This window comes from Hibiscus syriacus, unplaced genomic scaffold (assembly GCF_006381635.1).
Source record: "Hibiscus syriacus cultivar Baekdansim isolate YM2019G1 unplaced genomic scaffold, ASM638163v2 tig00110384_pilon, whole genome shotgun sequence".
Lineage (NCBI taxonomy): Eukaryota > Viridiplantae > Streptophyta > Magnoliopsida > Malvales > Malvaceae > Hibiscus > Hibiscus syriacus.
In genome coordinates this window covers 5,699,571-5,724,072 of record NW_024062715.1, presented here as the reverse complement: position 1 = coordinate 5,724,072, position 24,502 = coordinate 5,699,571, and the positions used below count along the sequence as shown (strand labels likewise).

The window sequence follows — 24,502 nt, the reverse complement described above, 5'->3', positions numbered from 1 at the left end:
TTCTGAGTTTGTAGCAAAGTATTTGGTACGCCAATAGGTTAAGGCAGAACATCAGGTTCCCTCAGGGTTACTCCAGTCCATTCAGATATCGTAGTGAAAATGGGACTGAGTAACTATGTATTTCGTGACGAGATTACCGATGACGAGAAACAAGCGTAATGCTATGTGGGTGATAGTAGATCAGTTGACCTTGTTTGCTCACTTTTTTAACGGTTATAATAAACTTCACCTTAGAGAGGCTAACACAACTCTATATTTGTGAGATAGTGAGGTTAGATGGAATCCCAACTTCGATCATCTCATATAGAGACCCTCGATTAACTTTTTAGTTTTAGGAAGCTCCTCACATTTTCTTAGGTACCAAGCTTCATTTTAGCACCACATTTCACCCTCAGACAAATAGTTAGTCAGAGCGTGTAATCCAGATTCTTGAGGACATGCTTGGGTGCGTTATTATGGATCTTGAAGGTAGTTGGCAAGATCACCTACCATTGGTGGAGTTCGTGTATAATAACAATTACTAATCGAGCATCCAGATGGCTCCATTCAAAGCCCTGTATGGGTGCAAGTGTAGAACTACTCTTTGTTAGACTGAGCTTAGCAAAGGGAAGATAATAGATTCAGACCTAATCTAAGAAACTGAAGAAAAGGTCAAGATGATTCAAAACAGACTTAAGGAGGCTTCAGATAGACAAATTTCGTATGCAAATTTGAAATGCAAGGATATTGAGTTCGAAGTGGGAGACAATGTGTTCCTTAAGGTTTCTTCAAGGAAAAAGGTGCTCTGGTTTGGATGCAAAAAAAGTTGAATATGTGTTTCATCGGTCCCTACGAGGTGCTCGAGAGAATATGACTGATAGCTTATCGTTTAGCCTTGTCACCAAAGTTGGAGCACATTCATAATGTGTTGCATTTATCAATACTATAAAGATATCATTTCGACCCATCGCATGTCCTATCTTTAGAACAAGTCGAGTTGAGCCCTAACATGTCTTATGAGGATGAGCCTATCAGAGTTCTAGCCAAATAAGTGAAAGAGTTGAGAAACAAAAAGATCCATTTAATAAAATTACTTTTAAGAATCACAGGGTCGAGGAAGCTACTTGAGAAACAAATGAAGATATAAAGTTCCAGTATATGCATCTTTTCTATCTAGATAAATTTCGAAGATGGAATTTCCTTTTAGAAGGGGAGAGTTGTAACGTTTCGAATTTGGTTTAGTAGTTCGGGTAAAATCGAAGCCTAAAGTTGAGCCCAATTGGACCTTATAAGATAATTGGACCCAATTTAGTGTTTTTGGGCTTGAGTATGGACCTAAGAGTTGGATGGTAAGATATTAATGTCTTATGAAATAGAAAATAAAGGGACTAAAAGTGTAATTTACCCAATTCTTATTTCAAAACCTAAAAAGTCCCTTATTTTATGAGGTCTATGTGGACAACTCCCCATTTCCCACAAAACACTCATATTCTTCTTTCATCTTTTCTCTTTCTTCTCCCATCTTCAAGTTGAAGGATTTATGAGTTCAAGTTTTGTTTGGGTAAAGAAAAGGTAAGATTTTTAACCCTCATCCTTCATGCTTCATTTTAAGCTCCATTTTACTAGTTTTTATCCATAGGAAAAATAGGTTTTGAGAGGTTTGTGGAAATCTATGGATTCTAGCTATGTTTTGGGTTATAAGGAGTTATTTAGAATGTATCCAACCTCTAAATGGATTTGTAATCCATTTTCTTACCTTGTTTAATAAAGAAAGTGTGAGAGAGTTCTAAATCAAAAGACAAAGAAAAGTTGAGCATTGGTTGAGTTGAGGAGAGTTCTAGCCACCAAAGGAGCAAGGTAATATCTTTAAAACTCGTATATACTCTTAGTGAGTCATTAGAAGTTCAAAATAGTTTAAATGTTTGAGTTGAGCATGATAAGCATTTTCATGGTGAAATTCTTGTTTTAGAGTTGCAAATGTGTTTAAAGCCTCTATTATGTTCCTTGTTGATCAAATAAAACTTTAAGCATGTTTGGGGACCTCACTAAGGTCTTTGGGATTAAAATATAACATTTTAGTATGTGTTTTATGACTTCTGCATATAGAGTATCGATATTATTAGGATAATATCGATACTTGTTTTTCGTTTTGGGCAAATTCATGAGTTTCTGGGCAAGAGTATCGAAACTTTGGGTCATAGTTTCGAAACTTTGGGTCATAGTTTCGAAACTTCCATGATGTTTCAAATTTGGGCAGAACAAAATGTTTAAAAGTATCAATACTTATATAAAGTATCAAAACTTTTGCTGGAGTATCGATATTCTTGGGATATTATCGATACTTTCAATCTATTTTGGGTAAAAATGTCAGTTTTAAGGGAATTAGACTCGAGGAACCCCAACACTCCATTTTATCATCAAATAAGACTACAAGTGAGAATATTAATGATATTAATATTATACTTAGAAACAAGATCAATTAGGATGACATAAAAATAACCTTAGATAATGCTTGGAAAATGATCAGGACACCCGAGTTACTTTAGAAAATGCTAGCATTATCAAAAGTAAAGATTCAGTTTGGATATATCCTTAGGTAGTGCGTGAGGCACTTAAAGCTAACTAGCTTGGACGCAATGTCTGACACTCAAAGAGTGGGCTAGTCGATGAGGTAAACCAATGCAGAGATTTTACGCAGCTAGCCTCGGTAAATTAAAGGGGTGTGTGAGCTCTGAGATGTAAAACCCTCATCCACACCATGATGTCTACCATAAAGTATAGAGTGCAATATACGAGTATACTCACTATTTCAGTTTATCAGTTAGCTTGAGCATGTCATGAACACTTTTAGTATGACTTAGTTATCAGTGTATCACTGGGCTAGTGAGCTCAGCATTTAGAATTTGTTTCCTTACACAGTTTAAATGAGGAACAATCTAAGTACTTTTTGGGTCAACAGTGATACAAACCCAATTAGTGCAGAGTACGTCTCAGGTCATCTTTATAGAGGGTTTGTATACATGTGAACCCTTTGTATATTTTTGTAAGGGTTGTTTTTATGCGATGGTTTGTATGATTTGAAATAGTATTTAAGAGATGTAAATCATTTTATTTAAATTGTAGTTGATTCATTTTAGCGTGATAGTTTACAAATGGCCATTTTTTATGGATAAATTAAGAAAAAAATTGGTTAGCCACTCAGGTGGTTTCGTGTGGCATTTTGGTCGGTCGACTGTGTATCATTCTGGTCTAGGGTGTTACAAATAGCAACCGAATTTCATTAATAAAATTGGAGGAATTAAAATTACAACATATCTAAAGAGAAAATTGGAGACAATCACTAAAAACTCATACATAAAATAAAAATATTAAACCCACCCAAAGATACAAAGAGAATGAAACCTTCCAAACATTAATACAATTCAATAACCTTCATAAAATTTCATGTATTTTTCGAACGAGACGCTTTACAATGTGATAAAGGAGTGTGGAACGAACCAAACGATCTAGCAAACTGCTTCGCTACACAATTTGGAGTATATCGGCAAACAACCATTTACAAAAGAGGGGATCTAACAATACTAGCCCATCGAGAAGCCAATCAGAAAACAAATGACGTGAGGATCTTTGTGGAAGCACAAACACGACCACAAAAATATGTGAAAAACTTACCGAAAGCCATAAGAAACGTGTCACAAGAGTAGAGAAAAAGTGTGCCACAAGAGCAGAGAAAAGCTTATCACAAGGACAAAGCTTATTAAAAGTGAAAAACCTCAAGAAAAAAATAAAGACATAATATGAAAAAAAAATAATGATCACCGGTGATTGACAACCAATATTAAAATTGATGTTGCTATCGGCTAAACAAAAAACAAAGAAAGAAAAGAAGACGGTACAATAATATTGAGAGAAAAAATTAATTTAAAGAAAAGAAAGAAACTATAACTTATAATAATTTTTTTAATTAAATAACCTTTATATAATTATTTTAAATTTATAACTCATTTATTATCAAATACATGTATGCACTTTATTATGTCTTTATTTTTTAATTAAATAATCTGTATATAATTATTTTAAAATTATAACTCATTTATTATCAAATACATGTATGCATTTTATTTTTTAATGTTATAATTATAAAAGACTGAAATCTTCAGTTTTGGAATCAATTGGTTTATATTATTGCCAAGAAAAGACCTTTTTTTTTATTTTGAGAAAATGATTCTCTGATAAAGATTTCCGTTACTTATTTGTTGCTTTTTCCTGTGGTTAACTCGTCTGTGATTGTTAAGCTTTCTTTTGGAGAAACCTGGTTAACTCGCCGCGTTTACTCTGTATGAAAGTCTTTTTGTTCCCTTTGTCTTGTTCTTTGATTTCCATTTCTAGAATTATATTTGGTTCTTTTTGGCTTGTTTTTCTTCAGTTTTGCTTAGATTTGTGTATGATAATTTCATATATAAGGAAAATTCTAGGTTTGATCGCTAAGATATGTTGAAGCTTCTATTATCGTTGTTGTTATAGTTATGGATCTTAGGTGTTAATTAGATTTGTGTTTTTGGCTTATTTTCATGGCGATTTTAACTTTCTACGCGTAGATTGTCCGAGATTTTTATGCTAGGTGTTAATTTGTTATAATAATTCTAGAAATGATTGGATTACAATTTACAGTCTTAGTTTCATTTTTAATGGTTGTGATTTGCTGAATCAGTGTTTTGAACAGAATATAAAAGCAAAAATGTGCTTTATGTCATCTTTGGTGTTTTTCTCTCAATTACTTTGTCTGTAAGCGATTTCCTACCTTTTTCTGTATGATTAGCATTTAAATTGATGTTTCCAAGCAATTAGTGCTTGAGATTCCAAGTTGTGAATGTTTAGTTAGAACCGTGGGATGTTTAACTAGATTTTATGGGATTGGAATGAGTTGCTTCTTGTTGTGTAGCCCTCGACTTAGTGGTCCTTTCATCCTCTGCATGCACCTCAAAGTAAATATTGAGGTTTGAATGTTGGTCTGCGTATAAAGTTATAGAACTCATGTTCGAAACTCGGTTTACTTGTTGAAGTCTGATTTTAGTCTGGTTTGGTTTCTGTAAATGTTAAATTTGATTTTTATAATTCATTTTTTTTTCCATTTTTGTATTGATTCTGGATTGGCTTCCTTTAAATCTACAGGAGGAGGTGAGGATGTCGACTCCTGCGAGGAAGAGACTGATGAGGGATTTTAAGAGGTTGCAGCAAGATCCTCCTGCTGGAATTAGTGGTGCCCCTCAAGATAACAACATTATGCTCTGGAATGCTGTTATATTTGGGTATATGATAAAATAAGAATGGACCATAATTTTCCTTTTTAAATTAAGATTCAATGTAGTGAGCTAATGTCTTTACTTGATGGATTTGTAGGCCTGATGACACCCCATGGGATGGAGGTAAAGTAAATTGTGTTGCATATCTTGGATCTTTGGTTGATCTGTTTCGTCTATTCTTTAAAAGATTGCTATGCACACTATATGTTGATATAATCCATCTAATTTGAGACAATTCGTCAGTAATTCTATACTCCCGTAATGATGTTATCAATTTCCCATATAGTAATCGGTTAAATGTTTCAAAGGCTGAAGGTTGGATTTGTTCGATGGGGAGTGACATTTTTAATGGCCTCATAGACAATTTTTAATGTGAATAGTTGAAGTAGAAGTGGAACAATCTTTTTCATGGACTTGAACCTTAGGATATTTTTAATTCAATGGCCTCAGGAGTCGAGATTATTATTGTTAAGGATGTTCTTGAGAGGAAGGCCATAAGATCTCTGCGTTAACCTTAAAGCGGGGACGGAAATTCGTCATGCATATTTCTTTTGTAAATTATAATTTGAATAGTAGAATCTATGTATCATATAAGCTATAGCTTTGGAGAATTATGACTGGATATTTTTATCACATAATGTGGGTAAACTGCCAACAACTATAAATTAATATCTGTTTTGACATTTTTGAGTCTTTTAGGTACGTTTAAGCTGACACTTCAGTTCACGGAGGATTATCCAAACAAGCCACCCACGGTTCGTTTTGTATCTCGAATGTTCCATCCAAATAGTAAGCCTCTAGACAAATCCTATTCTTTTTTGCTGGATCCACGTTTTTAGCTTGCTTTTTCATTTGTAGGTGTAATACATTGGGTGCAAGTATAGCATTTGTGCTTATCTCACTTACCATGCTGTTATTTTTTTATTAACTATACCTGTGAATAAGTAGACCTAATACTGAGAAAGTGATTGATAGTTGTGCTTTCTGAATGAGTCCCCTAAGTTGGTTTTTAAGGAGTACATATAGCATTTGTTTATGAATCTGCAAACATGTGCAAATGTTTAGTAAACACAGTGCCATCATTTGCTAGCTGGTTGTGTCATAGGCATCCGTACAACTGAAGTTTTGAAGTTGATTTTGACTTGGCAAATGTACATGTTCTGCTTTAGTTTCTGGTTCCCATCTTTCGATACTATATTATATTTTATTTTGTTATCGTGATATTAAGTTTTATCTTTGTGCTTTTATATATTTTTGTAATCTATAATTTTAGCCATTCTTGATCTGATCCCTATTTTATCCTGCAAATTTCTCAGTATATGCTGATGGAAGCATCTGTTTGGACATTTTACAAAATCAATGGAGTCCAATTTATGATGTAGCTGCAATACTGACATCTATTCAGGTACGATATAACTTCTTCAGGCTTTCATTTGCGGCTATCTAAGGACCATGAAATAAAATATTATTAATTCCAATTCCACCTGTCATGGTATATGCTTTGAAACCACCCGCCTAATATTGTAAACTTCCTTATGGAAGATGTTTGAAGCGAAAATATTGGTTACCTTTGCGAAGCTCAACCGACAACCAGCTTCTATTATTTTGTTGGAAGATCTATCACTGTAATGATGATATTGGCATATATCATTCATTCATGTGAAGGATCCAGATCTTTAATCCTGTGCATGCATCATTTATGATATTGCTTAGCATTGACCTGTTGTATGTATACACACAGAGAACATAATAGAAATCGGAGGCAAAGGAAGTAACTTTTCTTGTGAACATGTTGGTCCCTCTAAATTAAGAATCATTGGTTCTATCCCAGATAGGTTGTTATAAAACTGTGATATTAATGCATTTAACTTGTACGACACTTATGGTGATCTCATTCCCAGACTTGTTTTAAAGCCTCTCATATTTTGTGTATGCAGTCATTGCTCTGTGATCCAAATCCAAACTCCCCCGCAAATTCAGAAGCTGCTCGGATGTTTAGTGAAAACAAGCGCGAATACAATAGGAGAGTACGTGAGATTGTCGAGCAGAGTTGGACTGCCGATTGATATCTCATGTTCGACTCCGTAGTAAGAACGAAGCGTGAATATAATAGGAGAGTATGTGAGAATGTCAAGCGGAGTGCGGACCGCCGATTGATAGCTCGAGGTTTGGTTTCTATGGAACAGCAAAAATAGTCCAATGGCCTGTCTAAATAACATTGAAAACTGAAAATGTGTTGCGTACTATTTTGACTCTATTAGTTGTTTGTGTCGTGAAAATGAACGATTCTTCTAGGGCAGCACTTTCATCTAGTAATCAAAAAGCATAAATAAGCCATAAGTTGGTGTCGACACCGTTTTTCGCCTGGGCAGCGAAAGACTGATACTGACTCGGGGTTTTCTCTTTGAAAATCGTTTCGAAATGTGAGGAGTCGTCTACAATCATTTAAGGTGAGATTGGAACACCGTAAAAATCGGGTGATTTTAATAAAACATTTTATTTTAATAAAATTTGAGTTTTAGGGTTTGCGAAAATTTAAAAATCAGGTTCGGGAGTCAGTTACGTGTGGGAAAGGATTAACATTCCACAAGCTTTTAAAAATTGGTACCTAGTTGATTACTCTATATTTAAAGTCGGAAATTTTAATTTCGATCTTTATTTAATTTAAATATCATTAAAGATGCAAAGTTTGAAAATGATATTCGTTTATTGAGACCGATAGCATTCGCACCATAACGTAAATGCGGGAGATCAACTATTGTGTCTAATAACTGAACATTGTCTTGTTTTTAGAAAACATGATGTGGTTTTGAAAAGGATGTTGACTTATTTAGGGAATTACCAGTAGTCACCCCCTGAGCGTGATCGCGGAGGATATATTATTAACTTCTTAATAAGTGAACATTGCCTTAAGTTTTAGAAACAATGCAATCAAGCAAAATTTTATTTAATCCTAATTATACTAAAAATAAATAAAGGCTTTTTCTAATCTACAATGTCAAATTATGAAAATTAAAGAACCTAGGGGCTCAAGCCTAAGATCGTAGGCTCTAATATTAATCATATTTGATTTTAATTAATTATTGAATCGAATAATCGAAGTGGTCTCTCGAGCGTTCACGCGAGGGCCATTTTGAATTATCCCCTAAATTAAGAGACTAATTTGAAAACTATGTTAAAAGGGAGGCTCTATTTATCCTATTTAATTATGAAATTATGACTGAAGTTCGAGGACTAAAATGTCAAGATCTAAAAATATGGATTTCTATAAGATTTAAAAGCTTAAGGTTCTAAATTAATAATTTCTAAAGTCAAGGATTAATTCTAAACTAAATATATAATTATTATCTGAATTATTAAACCTAAAATATTTTAGTCATATTAAACAAAATTTTACCATCTAAAATGCAATCAAAATAATTATTAAAGCGTAAATGTGAATATTACCATATCGAGCACTAAAAATTACAAAGGATTAAAACAAAAATAAGCACAATATATGATGGACTAAAATAATAATTAAACAAAATTACATTCCCAAAAAATTAAACATAATGAAATAAGACAAAAAGATAAAAATAATAACCCGAGACTGAAATGGGTAACACGTGAAATATAAGGGCAGGATTACAACTTCGAAATATTTCATTTTAGTGACCAAATTAAAATACGCGTATAATATAAAGATAAAATTAAAAGATTGCAGAAACGTGGATTTTTTAGGATTAAATTGAACTAAACTGGAAACTTGCGTCATTATCCAAGAAATAAACCCATTCGCATACACAAGGTTAAAATACTAAGTTTCAAAGATGGCATGTCAATGTATAAATAAATAAAAATTTAAATTAACTAAGGCTAGGGACCAATATGGAATACACGTAGAGTTATAGGGACCTGAAAAGAGATAAACCAAAACATTAGTATTAAAACATAAAAATGGAAAATAACCAAATTAGGACGAAACTAAAAATATTCCAATGAAATATATAAGGATTTGTGACCAAAATAGACACGGGGTAAAAATAATAGACCGCGCCTGCGATTATTCCCATGGTCCAAAACACGCAGCATCGAGGTGAAACGACGCCGTTTCAGGTGTCGGGCAGGTCCCCAAAATGACGTCGTTTCGGTGTGCCCTTAAATAAGTGAAAACACATCTTTTCCTCATTTTTTCATTTCTTCTCTTTCTCCTCGATCTCAAATCGCTCCCCTCTCACTAAAGCATCCCCGAAATCAGCTATGGAAGCCGTCGCCGGGTACCGTGTCGACCACCGTCGACCGCCGTACCTTCACCGCCTTCGACGGTTGTTCAGCACCAAAAAACACGGGTATGCTCTCCTCGTCATCCGGATCTCAAATCGGGCCATGGTTTTGTGAGATCCGACACCCATCATCGTGAAAGTGGTCGGCGACCTTTCGATTCTTCGGTGTCCCGATCTACTCCGTCAGCCGTTGGATCAAGCTAGCTCCGCGGTATGACGCTCCCAAGGATCTTCTGAGCATTCTCGTCGTCGGATTGGGTGATGAGGTCCCCAACGCCGGTCTCCATTTTAACCGAGAGGTAAAACCCCTCATCCTCCTTTTCGATTTTCTTCGAATGATATAAAAAAATACCAGAAATAACTTGTTTTTGGGTTTGCTGGAAATAGGAAAATGAATATTGGTAGTATCGAAAAATAAGAAAAAATTATTGGTGATTAAAACGTTTTATTTGTTTCGAATAACCAACGGGAGAAATCCCTTTACAATGCTCTGAATGCTAATCGAAAGGGGATCCAGAACCCCCATATTACAATGTTTTTGAAAAGAAAATGTTGGCCCCCTGGTATTGTTATCTTCTTCAGGTTATATACCCTTACAATATTAAAAACCGAAACCATTTCTCCTCATTTCCTGTGATGTGTTTGGTGGCAGTTGATAGTGGAGGTATGGGCGTGGAGCCAGGCATGGGTCTTCTGTTAGTGGTCGCAGGCATGGCATTGGAAGTAACATGGTGCTGCAGGGGATGGGCTTCTCATGGGTGATGCTTGGCAGCATGTGAGAGGCAACTTCACATGGGGTGTGGGTGAGTGGATGGTTTTTTTTAATTAAATATAGTGCTCACACAGCTGCTCCTCTTTGCTCATTGTTGTGAAACAGAAATGAAACAAAGATAAAAGAGCGCCATCTTTAACTCAATCTTTGCTCTTCAAGTCGTTGGTTTTTCTCATCGTGTTCTTTCTTTAAAAAATGTTTATCCCTCAAGCAAGGTGTTGCTAATTCAACTCCATAAGCGATGAATCGAGCGAGAATGACAATGTTGATGACGTTGATCCAACTCAGTATGCGATGGATGAGCCATGTATTGGTGTTGTTCCAACTCTGTATGTGATGGAATTGAGCAAGAATGACAATGTTGATGATGTTGATCCAACTCCGTATGTGATGGATTTGAGCGAAGCATTGGTGCTGTTCCAACTCCGTATGTGATGGAATCGAGAAAGAATGACACTGTGATGTTGATCCAACTCTGTATGCGATGGATGAGCCAGAAGGAACAAATTCTTCTCATTATTAACTTTTTCTCCTTCGTTGGACGAGTTCTTCTCATTATGAACTCATCGTTGGAAATGCTGAGCTAAGGTTGAACAAATTCTTCTCATTATGAATTTTTTCTCCCTCGTTGGATGAGTTCTTCTCATTATGAACTCTCCACTGGAAATGCTGAGCTAAGATTGAACAATTTCTTCTCATTATGAACTTTTCTTCCTCGTTGGATGAGTTCTTCTCATTATGAATTCTCCACTGGAAATCTTGAACCAAGGTTGAACAAGTTCTTCTTATTATGAACTTCTTCTCTCTCGTTGGACGAGTTCTTCTCATTATGAACTCTCCGTTGGAAATGCTGAGTTGAGGTTGAACAAGTTCTTCTCATTATGAGTTAAGGTATGGGCGTGGAGCAAGGCATGGGTCTTCTGTTAGTGGCAGACAAGCATGGCATTGGAAGCAACATGATGTTGCAGGGGATGGGCTTCTCATGGGTGATGCTTGGCAGCATGTGAGAGGTAACTTCACGTGGGGTGTGAGTGAGTGGATGGTTTTTTTAATTAAATATGGTGCTCACAGTTGGTAAATCAAACTTGAAACTTACATTTGGGAACTTCTTGATGATGGTGACTTGTGTAAATGCAAATGGAACTATCAAGTTTACTTATGCTATAGATAAAATTATATATATATATAGGTATAATATTCACTTATATTGTATAAAACTATTCTTTAATTTTATATTGATTTAGGATTTAACAATTTAGGATTATTAATGAATGTAAATGGATTGCTAAGGTTAAAAATTTGTGATAAAATTATATATATATATATAGAGGCATAATATTCACTTATAAAACTATTATTTAATTTTATATTGATTTAGTATTTAACAATTTAGGATTATTAATGAATGTAAATGGATTGTTAAGGTTAAAAATTTGTGCGTTCGTATTACTCTCTTTTTTCACATGTAAAAATCTCTATTTTTAATAGAATCCCTTAGCTATTTATTTATACCAATCGCATTATTCTAAATCAGTGTGAATTTAAAGAATTTTATGCAATTTTGCCTTATAATCATCGTCTTTCCCATGTGCAATATAGCAAGGACTAGTCCTGAGAAGTGGAAGTTTTACAGTGTGACACCTTATTATAAAGTTAAAATAAGGTGTTATCGATTTTATTATTGTTTAAATAATAAAATCGGTAAAAAATTACCTAAAATATTATTATTTTTACCTAAAACATCATTTTTTAGCATTTCCGATAAAAGTGTCCAAGAATAATAAAATCGGTAGCGCCTAATAATGTTTCCGATTATTTTTTTAAAAATCCGGTTAAAACGCCCAATAATAATAAAATCGGTAGTGCCTAATAATGTTTATGGTCATTTTTTTTGTTTTGTTATTGTTTGACACATTGTTTTAGCCGTATATTAAGGCTGTCGTACGTGAGCATACCTCTGAGAAGAGGTTGCATAGAGCTTGTTTAAACAAGACTAAAGGAAACTGGAAAAAAAAATGAAAACCAAACCTATGCCTTCAAATCCTTCATGTATAATTTAAATGACATGTTAGTATTTTGAAAACCTTTCATGCAAAGTGTCTTATATATGTAATCATATGATTAGAAATTAAATTTATTGAATTAAGATCAAAGTAATAAATGTGTAAGCAATGAAGATAAAGTGTATGATTATACACATTTTGTTAATAACTATATCAACTCCTTTAAAAGTTAACCACAAATAACTTAATTAATAACAATTAAATAATCTAATTAACAATACTAAAAGATAATAAGGAAGTGGTGATAAGTACAATTTACCCGAAATAAATTGATTTAATGTTCAGTTTGCGATGATGTAAAAAAGTACACATGAACCGGAGACAGGTCACCTCATAGTCATAGGACCATAGATCACCTTTTAGGGTCAATTTTCATTTCTCTCATGTTTTTAATGTAACTTATTTACTGACAACACTTTATCTTTTGTTTGAGGAAGCCTACGTTCCGTATTGATCTTCATCCCTAACAGTAACATTTTCTTCTTGTCGTCTTTATAAGCTTCAAAATTGAAGTTCTCTACAAAAGAAAACTAAAATGAAATTTCCTTCTTCAGATCTCTAAACGTTCACTTTTCTTTTCCTGTCCTGTTTAATGGCTTTTTTAACTTCTTTTTTACCTTATATGTGCTTCAATTTTGATGCATTTTCTGGTAAAAGCTTTTTATCTTCTTCTTTACCTTACTCGTTTTTGACGCCATGTTTCTTTTTTTTTTTACGGACAAGAACTCTGCTTCTTGTTCCATTTCAGCGTCGGTTTACTGGTTTTTAGTTATATTATTTAGCTTAACTAGATGTGGAATTTAGTTATTAAGCTCGCTTATTCTTTTTTATTTTACTTTTGAGACCATGGAGGAATCTGAAAAGGACTGTAAAATTTTAAACTTAATGTTTTTAGTGCTTCTTCTTCTTCTTTTTTTGGGTGTAGATTTTTTTGGCTTCAGACTTTCAGTTGCTGTCTTGTTCATGTTTTGTATTTTCTTTCAAGAAAGGTTTTAAGTGTTTCATCTTTTATGGTACCTGGCAACTAACAAGCTATTGGTTATGCAGTGCAATAAAATTTTACTGTCATCAGTTGCAAACTGTACTGAGAAATTTAGAACATTGACTGCTGTTAAATTCTATGTTTTTACTTTTATTTTATTTACTGCTTGCATGCAGTTCTGGAATCTGGATAATATTGAGGTTTTGGTTGGATATGATTTTCACAGGTTTCCAGGTTTAGCCACTTGGGAATTTTAATTATCTTTTGTTTTAACGGATATGGGAAAATCCCGTGCAAAATGGATCAAGACATTACTTCTTTGGAAGAAATCTTCAAACTCCAATTTGCTGAAAGAAAAAGAGAAGCTGGTAAGGAAGTACTCATTATGTTCAAATACTTTATAGGTGTTTCAATCTTGAATATATATATATATATTCTTTATTTTGAGCAGAATTGTGCACATAAAGGAGAGGTCTTGGCTTCCAAGGTAACTTCGTCTGAACTATTAGCGGATCATCAATCAATTTCGGCACCTATTCTGAACAATGCTAGTAACTTTGAGGACTCTAAGAAGGGTATACCTACACAATTGCCAAAGAGTGGAACAAATAGTCCGTCTTCACAAGTGGCTGGAAATGATAATGCAATTAGCAACTTTGGCAAACCGGAAGATCCTGAGAGGATTAGGCTTGATCGAGCCGCTGCAAAGGCACAGGCTGCTTTTAGAGATTATCTGGTAGCGTACTCTCTCTATAAAACCAAGGTTACTGTGATATCTAGTCAAAAAAAAAAAAAGGTTACTGTGCTAGTTAAAGATCTTGGGGAGTAATAAAATGGATAAGCCTTTTACTGCTGTAGTTTCATTCGGCCCTTCTGATTATGTTGGCAGCAGCATTACTGTTTATTTGATTTGATTTGGCATTTGGGTGGTAACGTTGGCCTTTGTCGCTCTGCATCATGCATTGTGTTAATGGATAAGTCATGTAGTTTTATTGATGGAAATGTTATTTGTTGGAAGGCTTGCTGGGCATTTCAAACCCTCAAGGGGATTAAAAGGCTGCAAGCACTTATCCGCGGTCACTTGGTTAGGCGACAAGCTGTGGCTACTCTGTGCTGTACATGGGGAATTGTTAAGTTCCAGGCATTAGCTCGTGGTCAAAAGGTAAGATGTTCAGATATCGGCATTGAAGTGCAGGAAAAAATCTAAGACTGCCTCAGGTGTTTTTTCCCCCACCTTATAGACCATTGTGTGATGACACAAGTTGTTTAATGCCCTAGTTATGCTCATTGCTTATGTGAAACTGCTTTAATTATAAAGGATTAGTGCCTATGAGAACAAATTATCTTGCTTCTAAGCTGGATATCATTTATTTATTTAATCAAGGTTCTAAAACCTCAGATCCATTCAGGATTAGTGCATTTTCTCTGGTGAAGAATTCAACAAACAATGTGTTTGCTCAGAAGTTATGGTCTTTTCTTTCCTTTTCTTTCCAATACTATGAATGGATTTGGCTTACTATGTAAATGTGATCTTCTGTGCTGATTATGAGTCCATGATGATATTCCTAAAAATTTTCCAGCTTGTGCTTATGCATTCCATCACTTGCAGCTTCTAGCTTCATCACCTTCTGCGTCGCCTCTACGACTTCAATATGGTCCATGGAACCTAACTCGTTATGGAAGTGGCTTCGGTGCTGGACATTTTCATGTTTTTGGGAATCCCCTTCACAAATAATTAGGAGTCTGAGATTGAAGTCTCAAACAAAGGGAAGTGTGTGGAGAGTCTCCAATGCAGAAGTAGAAAATGGAGCTTGTTTGACTTCAGATCATGAAAAACCAAAATGTGGTGTAAGCAGAGTATCTGGCAACTCAACAGCAGATACAGTTCTGGAGCATCCTCAAAATGAACTTGAGAAGGTTAAGCGCGCTTTAAAAAGACTTACTGCGAAGGAGGTTTCTAAAAAGTCCGAGGTTGTTAGTGATAAAACAACACAGAATCTGACAAGAACTACTGATGCTTCTAATGTTTCAGAACAGGAATTCAATGAGAAGATGATGAGAGATGTGAGTACACCACTATCAAAACCGTCTAATCTTCATGCAGATCTGAGATTATCCCAAGAAGACACCTCTCTTGACAAGCCTAATGTCTCTCCTGCAGCTGACTTGGCATCTGCTGAAAACAATGATAAAATTGAAACTATGCTGGTTCCTGAGGAGTCAAGCTCCAAGGATGAGAAGATCAGTGATATGAGCTCAAAAAAACTAAACCAAAGGAGAGCTTCTTTCCCTGCAAAAACTGGTAATCTAGAAGAAAACGGATTAAACAAAAAGCCAAAAGTGCCCAGTTATATGTTACCAACTGAATCTGTGAAAGCTAGGCTTAGGAATCAAGGCTCCCAAATGTCTGGTGCTTGTGAAGTGGACCATAAGAATTGGTTAAACAGGCGATATTCACTGTCACCAGGTGCTCAAAGACCAGCTCATGTAGCTGGTAAAGGGGTAAGCATAAGTTAGATGTTTTATGCCTCTGCATTTGTGTTGCCATATCAGTACTATCTAGTTGAACATGATCATGTTGGTTGTTCAAATTTTGTATCGGATTTGATTGCTTGGCATTTTCAGATAAGGTGGTTAGAGCAGAGTGGAGGAGGTAATTCTCACACAAGGAGGCGTTTCATGTTCTCTTGCAGTTCAAGGAGTTGATGCAAGTTTCATCACACGTCGATCGAACCAGGAAAACTAACAATCTAATCATTTGTTTGGTGGGTGCATATTTAAGTGCATTAGTATTTTCAGGTGTGTAAATTGGCAGATAGTGGTACATGTTTAAGTTAGTTAATTTCCTTTTCACCCTTTTGTATCAGAGTTCAAACATAATAGTAAGCAAGTGTGTTTATCTGCTTTTGTAGGTGTCGATGTTTCCCTTAGAATTCTTGACAAAGTGATTCCTTTTAAAATAAAAAAAACCCATCTTTTAGTCACTATTCGTGTTAAAAGTTGCTTTAAACAAAAAGTGTCAATTACTTGAGACAAAAGTAATAAGATAAAACTCACATCCACAGGTTACCCAAGAATTACAATGTCTTCACGAGGTACAATATTCGATGAATATTGCAGAGAATATAAATTACATGAAACAGAAGTGACAGTCACAGAAGAAGGAAAACCAATGGCCAAAAAACGACAAACCAAAATCGTAGAAAAAATCAAGTAAATTCATTCACGGGTTTTTGGAAATTACAACGTATGATGATTTTTTTTCTCGGCAAATATGCTTTTTATTGACATAATCATAAAGTCATGGTCAAACATAATCATAAAGTCATGGTCAAAGTAGAATGTCTTATTAAAAGTTTCCTTAAACTTAAATTCTCTAAACTTAAGGGGAGGAAAATAGTACATTCTACGTGATAATACAAAAAAAAAAAACAATAAAACCGTCTAAGTTGGCAACTCAAATCGGAAAAGAGGACAGTAATGACTTTCTTTCAACCAATTCTCGATGCAATGACCGTGAAAGGTATGAGAGCAAGGCATCTGAGAAGCTGTTGAACCGACCTCGATTTCCTCGAGACATATGATGCAGTCTTCGCCCTTCACTCGCCTCTTTTTCTTGCTTCCTTCAGATTCATCTTCGAGGCAAACCCTTTTCAACATTTTCCTAACTGAGGATTCATTCGCCGGAACCATGCTGTTGTTTCCCGACAATGCCGATTCCGCCAAAGCTCTCCTTAGCGAATCCCTCTCCCGGATGGAGTGTTGAGTAACTTTGTCGATAATATATACGCTCAAAGGCAGCACCTGACGTCCCATGTTGGACTCACAGTTTCCGATACTGAGTGTATGATGGATGATGTATCAACGACCATGCCAAATTCAAGAGATGTTGGGTCGACCGGAAATTTCCTCAACATGTAGACAATGATCTCGCGGCCCTGTTTCTTGTGTTCCAAGATACGGATATTGAACCGAAGAGTTTGTTGAGGGAAGTGAATCAGATTTTCAGTAAACCGATGGTGTAAACAGTCGTGAAGACAAATTACATTATCGAAGGTGATGGTTACTTCGATTTGAACCGAATGACGAATGGGATATTTTTCTGTTATAGTATGAGGTTGGTAAAGGTCAATAAGGTGTATGCCATCAGGCAGATGAGAGAACGTAGCCATGGAATGGAAGAGATTAAACTTGAGTAGGAAGCTTTTTTTGTGCTAGGTTAAATTAATTGTGCGGTATATATATAACTCAATAGAAGTATGCGTAGGGATCAAGTAATTTATATATCAACGGTCAAAAACATTTCGTTGATATATTTTTTTAAGCTGAGAGTTTAATTAAATGTAATTTTGATGAAAATGCTCGGTTGAAATCTTTTAAAAAATTTGTAAGACAAATGTACTTGTTAAGTGGATATATATATATATATATATATATATATAATCTACCCATTATTAGGGTTTTTCGGCCTTCTAATCTGTTTGGCTCTTTTGATCTCTTGTACGAGTAGTTTTGAAGGACCCTGGGTGTTTGGATCGAAGAAGCAGAGTAAGCGATGGGTGATTTAATTGAGGAGTTAAAGAATTTGGATCTGGGAGTGGAGGAGGAGAAAGTTCTTCAACTTGACAATACGACAACAACTTCATTGATCTCTTTTGAGCACTGTTTAGTGGGTCGTTTTATCACTACGGGTAATATTAATTTTCAGGCAATGAAGACAATGATGGTCAATGTCTGGCATCCAATTGGGGTGTTTCGATCACTGAATTGGAGGATCGACGATTTCTGTTTCGATTATTCCATGAGGTTGATGTTGAGAGGATTTGGGATGAAGGTCTTTGGTATTTTAACTCGCATCTTCTGGTTCTTCATCGTTTATAGAAGGATGAAAATCCACAGTTGGTTGATCTTAACTCGGTGGGATTTTGGGTATTGGCAAATGACGTGCGAGTAAGTTTTATTTTTGAGCAAGTTGCGAAGTAGTTGGGCAATTTCATTGGGGTGTTTATGGAGTTCGATGCGAAAGAAGTTACTTTGGGATATAAGGGAAGTTTGTGATTCTGTGTGTTATTAGATGTTCGAAAGCCATTGAAAAGAAAAAAGAAGATAGCTTTGCCGAACAGAGGTTTCCATTATGTCACATTCCAGTATGAGAAGTTAAAGGTGTTTTGTTTCCTTTGTGGAAAGTTGGGTCACGGAGAAGGGTCATATCCGTTAGGAGTGCTACGACTGAAGCATGAGTTGATTTCATAATGGGATATATCCCTGAGGACTCCACTAAGACGTTGGAATTATTCACCTAGTCCATGGCTACGGGATGATGATGGGCAGGAGAATAATGATAGTAATAATTTGGAGGAGGTTAATGCTGGTTTGAATAGTGGCTTAGCGAGGGGGAAATGACAAAGTTATGGACTGGGACTTCGAAGGAAGGAACAATAGGGATTATTACAAGTGACGATGTGCCGATGGTTTCGGCGAATGAAAAATTCACCTATACACAAAGTAGATGGGGTAAAGTGACAGAGGAATGCGTTGAGTGAGGTTGTGAAAAATGAAGCAACGGGAGTTGGACACATGAACATATCGGCAAGCCTGAAGACACATGCCAGCTGGTCACCATGAAAATCTTAAGTTGGAACGTCTGGGGGTTGGGATGACCCAGACGATCCATCGTCTCCGACATTCGCTGAGAGACATAAATCCTTGTATGATTTTTTTATTGAAATAAAATTACAGAGAGTAAGTATGGAGAAGATTCGAAGGTCCTGTTGTAACCCCCAGACCGATGCGGATAACCCGATCCGATCTGGGTTGTCACATTAGGGCCACCAGAGCGACCCACTGTAAAAATAGCAGAAAATTTAAAATTTTCTTAAAACATGTAAAATCATAAATAATTTATTATTATTCAGAAATAAAATAGGTTTTTCAAACTCAAATATAAAACAAAATACAATTCACATGCCCCCTAATCACATGTACCATTCTCTGCAAGCAACGCCGGAAGAACTACCTTACTGATGTCGATAACTGCACTGGTACAATTCTTTTAACCTGCAATGTTGAGTAATAGAGTGAGCTTCGGAAAGCTCAGTAATACAGAACTACCAGATGATGCTACATGACATGTAGATAAATGGAAAGCCATATAATTTCCTTATTGAATCATACGTATATCAGTTTGCAGAATAATTTAGGGTTCCCTTAGAAGTTCATCGAGTAGAAGCCATGAATCTCAGTTCATAAGAAACCTTTCAAAGTATGACATTTTCAGGAGATCGAATAGGATGTCTAGTGTGTTCCAACAGTATAATAAAATCATAATAGGTACACTTATCAAATGATAGTTCAGTAAATCTCATAAAATCATAATGAAATTTAACTTTTGAAAATCATAGTTTAAACTCTTTTCTTGTACACCATCAGTAATTTCCAAAACTATTTTCCATATAGCTTACTCTAAGCACACAGCAAAAAGAAAGCCAACCTAAGGATAAGCTTTATAGCTTGTATCCTTAAGCCCGTAAGTCCAAGCCCATATAGCTTACCCTAAGCACACAGCAAGGGAAGCCAACCTAATGTATCTTGGGGTCCCAAGAGTCACATTAGGCCCATTCTGTTTATTAGCTTGATCAGAGCTATACTATTGTAATTCAATCCAAAAGTTCAATTGCACCGTGACACAAATTCCATAAATCATCACATTAAATTGGTGCATCAATAAAACAGTAACCAAAGAACTCAGTGTATCTCATATTAAAACCAATAAAACAATTCAGTAATAATTAGGGAACACACTAGAGAATCCAAGTATTTTCAGAGGCCATTGTAGTTATCATTTTGGATAACATGAAACTTATGAAATTTGATCGAATTCAAGGAACAAGGTCCTATTGAGGAGAATCGATTACTAACCGATCTAACCAGACATTTAAGGTTGATACATTAGAATCCCACTATATTTTCGTGTGCATTAGGAAAACGTTCAGAAACCTTTATACATAATAATTCTAAATTGAGATTTACTGCGAGTGATTCCATTACCCAAACAATCAGGGGTATTCAGGAATATACTTTGAATTCATAGGATTTCAGCCCAATTGAACCAAATGAGATATTCCGAATCTTTTCCTTCTGCGTTACTTGTTTTTTTTAAACATGACCGAAGTGATTTTAGATGAAATATAGAATCGAAGATTCAAGTCATTTACAATCTACGACTATCGATCATATTATCAAACAACTCGAGTTACACAACTCTCAACTGATGCATGTCAACAAGTCAATTCATTATCCTTCCAGTGTATTCACTCTTTAATACCATAATGCAGATCCATGGATCATCCCCATAATCATCACTGAATAAATCTTCCAACGGTCTTTATTTCATTTCCACGTTTCAACAATATCAGGAAATACTGACGTACTTGATCCATGGCTCATAACCCATAATGAAAATTCATCATGTAAGTTTAACAGTGTTTCCAAACTCATCAAATCACCTATTTAATCCTTAGTCATTGATGTTACTTAGTTCGTTTGGTAAGCAAGTCTATCCCGATTACTTTAAAGTTTTCCAGAATAATTCAGACGTTTCTGAATTTCAAATACACATTGTACTTCATTTCATTTCAATTTATTCATATAATAAAGTCATTCTAGTATTCGTGGTTGATTTGACTAACGAATACCCACTATTAGTACTGTATGCGCTCTAGAGTTGAACTGAGCCAAGTACTTCCAAAATTATCATCGATCCAAATTTGAGAAGATGAACAAACATTCAAGTGATACTTATATCATTCAGATAATGATATAGTACTAACGTTGGTTGATCACTTAAGTTGCGTTCCACAACTTTTACTGGTAGCACAACATCCATGTTTATTTGGATTTCTTAATTAATCCAAGACATTTACTTATTCTAGGTCATAAGGGCATTTTTGTCATTTTGGTGCTCAACATTTTTCTATTCATTTCAAAGCTTGAGTATATCCATTCATTCCTGAGCTTGGTGACATTCTTGAGTCATTTCCATTCCAGGGGTAATTTGGTCATTTTATAATTCTAGAATATTTCAATCATTTCCTTCCATCCGGTCTTATTATTTAATTCAATCTTATCATTTACTTCAGTCCTTTCGAATAATTCTGTCAGCAGAATACCTCCGATAAATTACTCTTTAAGTATATACTCCTTATTCGAATATTTTCGGGTCAAGTGTCTTCTCAGATTTTACAAACGGAATATTATAAATTTTTCTGTACAAAGACAGGATCTTAACAATTAAATTCGTACTTAATCGAGTTAAGTACAAATCCTCAAAGTACTCTCTCATTCAGGGTCAATTCAGACTATTTTATCTCTCAAGGGCATTTTCGTAATTTCTTAACCAGATAATTTCAATATTAGCTCTTAACGAAAATAATTATAATTTAGAGATCCTATGATCAATTGCTTTCCCGAACATTCTCTTATCTTGAAATAATTCCTTAATAGAATTCTAATATCTTGCACAAACCCTCTTGGTTTTAAAAACCGGTTATTCGTATTTCCTATACAAAACTAGCATTTCTTATGCACATAAGTAGTTTTATCAGATCAATATGTCTTTTCAGATTTACTAATCAACTTCCAAGGACAATTCTTATCATTTTCCAACATAAGGGTAATTTTGTAATTTTATCATATCGGAGTATTCTCATAATTTTTCATCCAAGTACCTTTAACATTTAACCCTTGATGATATAAAATATAAGTTACAAATCCAGAGCTGATTTCTTTATCACCAATCACAAACTTGTAATTTAATTCTAATAATTATCAATCTCTTATCCTAGTCATTCGATCCGTATTCAGTTGCAGAATTTCTACCACATTCATATCAAGTGTATAAATTATTCAACTCCACAAAAGTGATCAACATTATCTTATTCATGCATTTACCGATATCAACATGTTCCATAAAGCATAAAGAGCTAGTAAAGTATTACATTGATTTTCCGTGCTATATTGGTCGACCATTTAAATTCTATTCGAACGCCCTCGATATTTGATTCAACTTCCAATATTTTCCTCTCGATCTAGACCATCAAAATTACTAACTCGTATCCAAATAATTTTCCTTAACATAAAGATAACTTATTAGAATTGAAATAATAATTTGGAAACTCAATTAGTATAATCGAATACTTGTGGGGTTACTTTAAATAATTAATCATTAAAATTAGGGACTGAACCGAATTAATTTTCACTATTGGGCCATAAACAAAAACTAAAGGAAACTATGAGACAATGCCAAGTTCTTACCAAACCTTGAGAACCCATGATGCGATTTTCCCCTTTATTTTTTTTAAGTCACCATCCACGTGATTTTCCTGTTGGAATCATAACTTCATTTCCCCATATTTCAATTTCATTTATTAAGGCAAAGAGTAAATCCTCATTGAGCACTCCAAGAGATTCACGAACATGTTCACGTAAAACCCCTTTTAGCCATACTATCTTCTGCAACTTGCATCAGTTCCTTGTTATTTCTTCAAACGTTTCTGAGTCCTATTCTTCTAGTATTCAGTTGTAACATACGAATCAATCATAACACCAACTACAAAAAGAAGATGCTTTACATAGTCTAATTTGAAGTAATTACCTCGCATTTCATGGATCCACCACAACACCTTAGGCAAAACACGATAAATGTTTTCTTTAAGAACAACATCCAGCCATTTCCCAGCAACAACAGTGTTCAAAACAAACATATCAGCTCTTAGAGTAGTATCTATAGTCGGTTTTTGCCTGGGTTTTCAATTTCTAGAAAAACTTGAAGAGTTACGGTTCTGTTATCTTCATGTCGAGACTGGTTGACGACGAGTTAAGCTTAGTTCTCAAACGAGTTTATCATCAAAACGACATGAAATCCTTCTCTCAAGTATGCAACCCAAGGCTGCGGGTGGAAGGTTTATCCCGATTATCCATTCGGGTTCTTGAGCTCGATCTCCTCCCCAGTTTCATGCCCAGATTCCCAAATCTTCTTTTCTTTGAAACCTAGATTTTTATCTCTGATCCCCATCTTGAATTCATGGCCAAAACATGCTCTAGGCTCCAAGTCCTTAACCTTGATCTTAAGAAAACACTTGAAGAATTCGATGAAGTTGATGGGGTTTCTGGCTTGGCTTTCTAATCTCCCTTTTCTTATTTTTACAACCGGTCTATCTCTTAAAAATATCTTCCATTTGTGTGGTTTTCTAATTTACATATTATAAAAATAATAATAATTGTAGTGGTTGAACAACTCTTCCCACTTGTGGTTATTCATTTTCAATATTTTAAACCTAAGAAATCTAACCCCATATTGGGGTGTGACACCTGTAGTTTTCCAAATTTGATAAATGTGGAATCGAGAGGTACTTGTGGTTTATGTTTAGCATGGAAACCTATTTGCAATGTTTCGTTGAGGTCTTTTTCGTTGTCGCATATTGATGTGCTTATTTCTGATGATGAGATAGGGTGTACGTGGAGATTGACAGGTTTTTATGATGCCCGGAGGAAGAGAGACGCAATGATTCTTGGAACCTGTTGAGGAAATTGAATGACATATTGGATGTCCCATGGGTAGTGGTAGGTGACTTTAATGAGATAATGTTCTCATATGAAAAAGAAGGGGCGTGTTAGGAACGAAAGGAGAATAAAGGAATTTTGTGCAGTAGTGGAGGATTGTGGTTTACAAGATTTGGATTATTCGAGTATTTGGTATACTTGGGAAAGGGGTCATTCAGCAGAAAATACTATCCGTGAAATACTGGATCGTGGGATGGCTAATGATTTATGGTTAGCCAAATTTCCGCATTACACGTTACAACACAAGCTGCATAGTTTTTCAGACCATTGTCCCTTGTTGTTGAATATGGATTATCCATGGGCAACAAATAGGCGTTGTCACTTTCGTTTTGAAGCCTCATGATTACTTGAAGACTCGTGTAAGGAAACAATTTCTAGACTTTGGAGTGAAGCTTGAGATACAGTTCTGGAGAAATTCAAGTTTGTTTTTCATGGTTTAGATAAATGGTTTAAGAATATTTGTCAGGAAAATAATTTGACCGATACTAATATTAAACGAAAGCTTTCTAAGTTAACCG

The 24,502-nt window shown here is 35.1% G+C and overlaps 2 protein-coding genes and 1 pseudogene across 3 annotated transcripts; 2 read left to right on the top strand and 1 right to left on the bottom strand.

Annotated features, from left to right (window-relative positions):
* Positions 1–4,194: 4,194 nt before the first annotated feature.
* Positions 4,195–7,622, top strand: LOC120121985 (ubiquitin-conjugating enzyme E2 2-like). 2 transcript variants are annotated; one of them, XM_039141247.1, is made up of 6 exons: positions 4,195–4,316; positions 5,152–5,288; positions 5,380–5,405; positions 5,982–6,071; positions 6,599–6,687; positions 7,220–7,622. In XM_039141247.1, the coding sequence occupies exons 2-6, from the start codon at positions 5,164–5,166 to the stop codon at positions 7,346–7,348; spliced, it is 459 nt and encodes a 152-aa protein (XP_038997178.1). In that variant the 5' UTR covers positions 4,195–4,316; positions 5,152–5,163; the 3' UTR covers positions 7,349–7,622. The 2 variants fall into 2 exon arrangements, with proteins under 2 accessions (XP_038997178.1, XP_038997177.1); XM_039141246.1 differs by lacking the exon at positions 4,195–4,316 and adding an exon at positions 4,785–4,976.
* Positions 7,623–13,320: 5,698 nt separating this feature from the next.
* On the top strand, positions 13,321–16,200 carry LOC120122150 (annotated as a pseudogene).
* A 608-nt stretch (positions 16,201–16,808) lies between these two features.
* On the bottom strand, positions 16,809–17,180 carry LOC120122237 (E3 ubiquitin-protein ligase RNF181-like). The gene has a single exon (XM_039141424.1). It carries the CDS (start codon positions 17,178–17,180, stop codon positions 16,809–16,811), a length of 372 nt encoding a protein of 123 aa, XP_038997355.1.
* Between the last annotated feature and the right edge of the window lie 7,322 nt (positions 17,181–24,502).

What these genes read in the sequence shown, in the direction of transcription:
- LOC120121985 (XM_039141246.1), top strand. Translation starts at nt 4,899, where the DNA reads ATGAGTTGCTTCTTGTTGTGTAGCCCTCGACTTAGTGGTCCTTTCATC. An exon ending in ACCTCAAAGTAAATATTGAG is followed by an intron (nt 4,977 to 5,151) that starts GTTTGAATGTTG and finishes TTAAATCTACAG; the next exon opens with GAGGAGGTGAGGATGTCGAC. An exon ending in TCGAATGTTCCATCCAAATA is followed by an intron (nt 6,072 to 6,598) that starts GTAAGCCTCTAG and finishes CAAATTTCTCAG; the next exon opens with TATATGCTGATGGAAGCATC.
- LOC120122237 (XM_039141424.1), bottom strand. Translation starts at nt 17,180, where the DNA reads ATGGGACGTCAGGTGCTGCCTTTGAGCGTATATATTATCGACAAAGTT.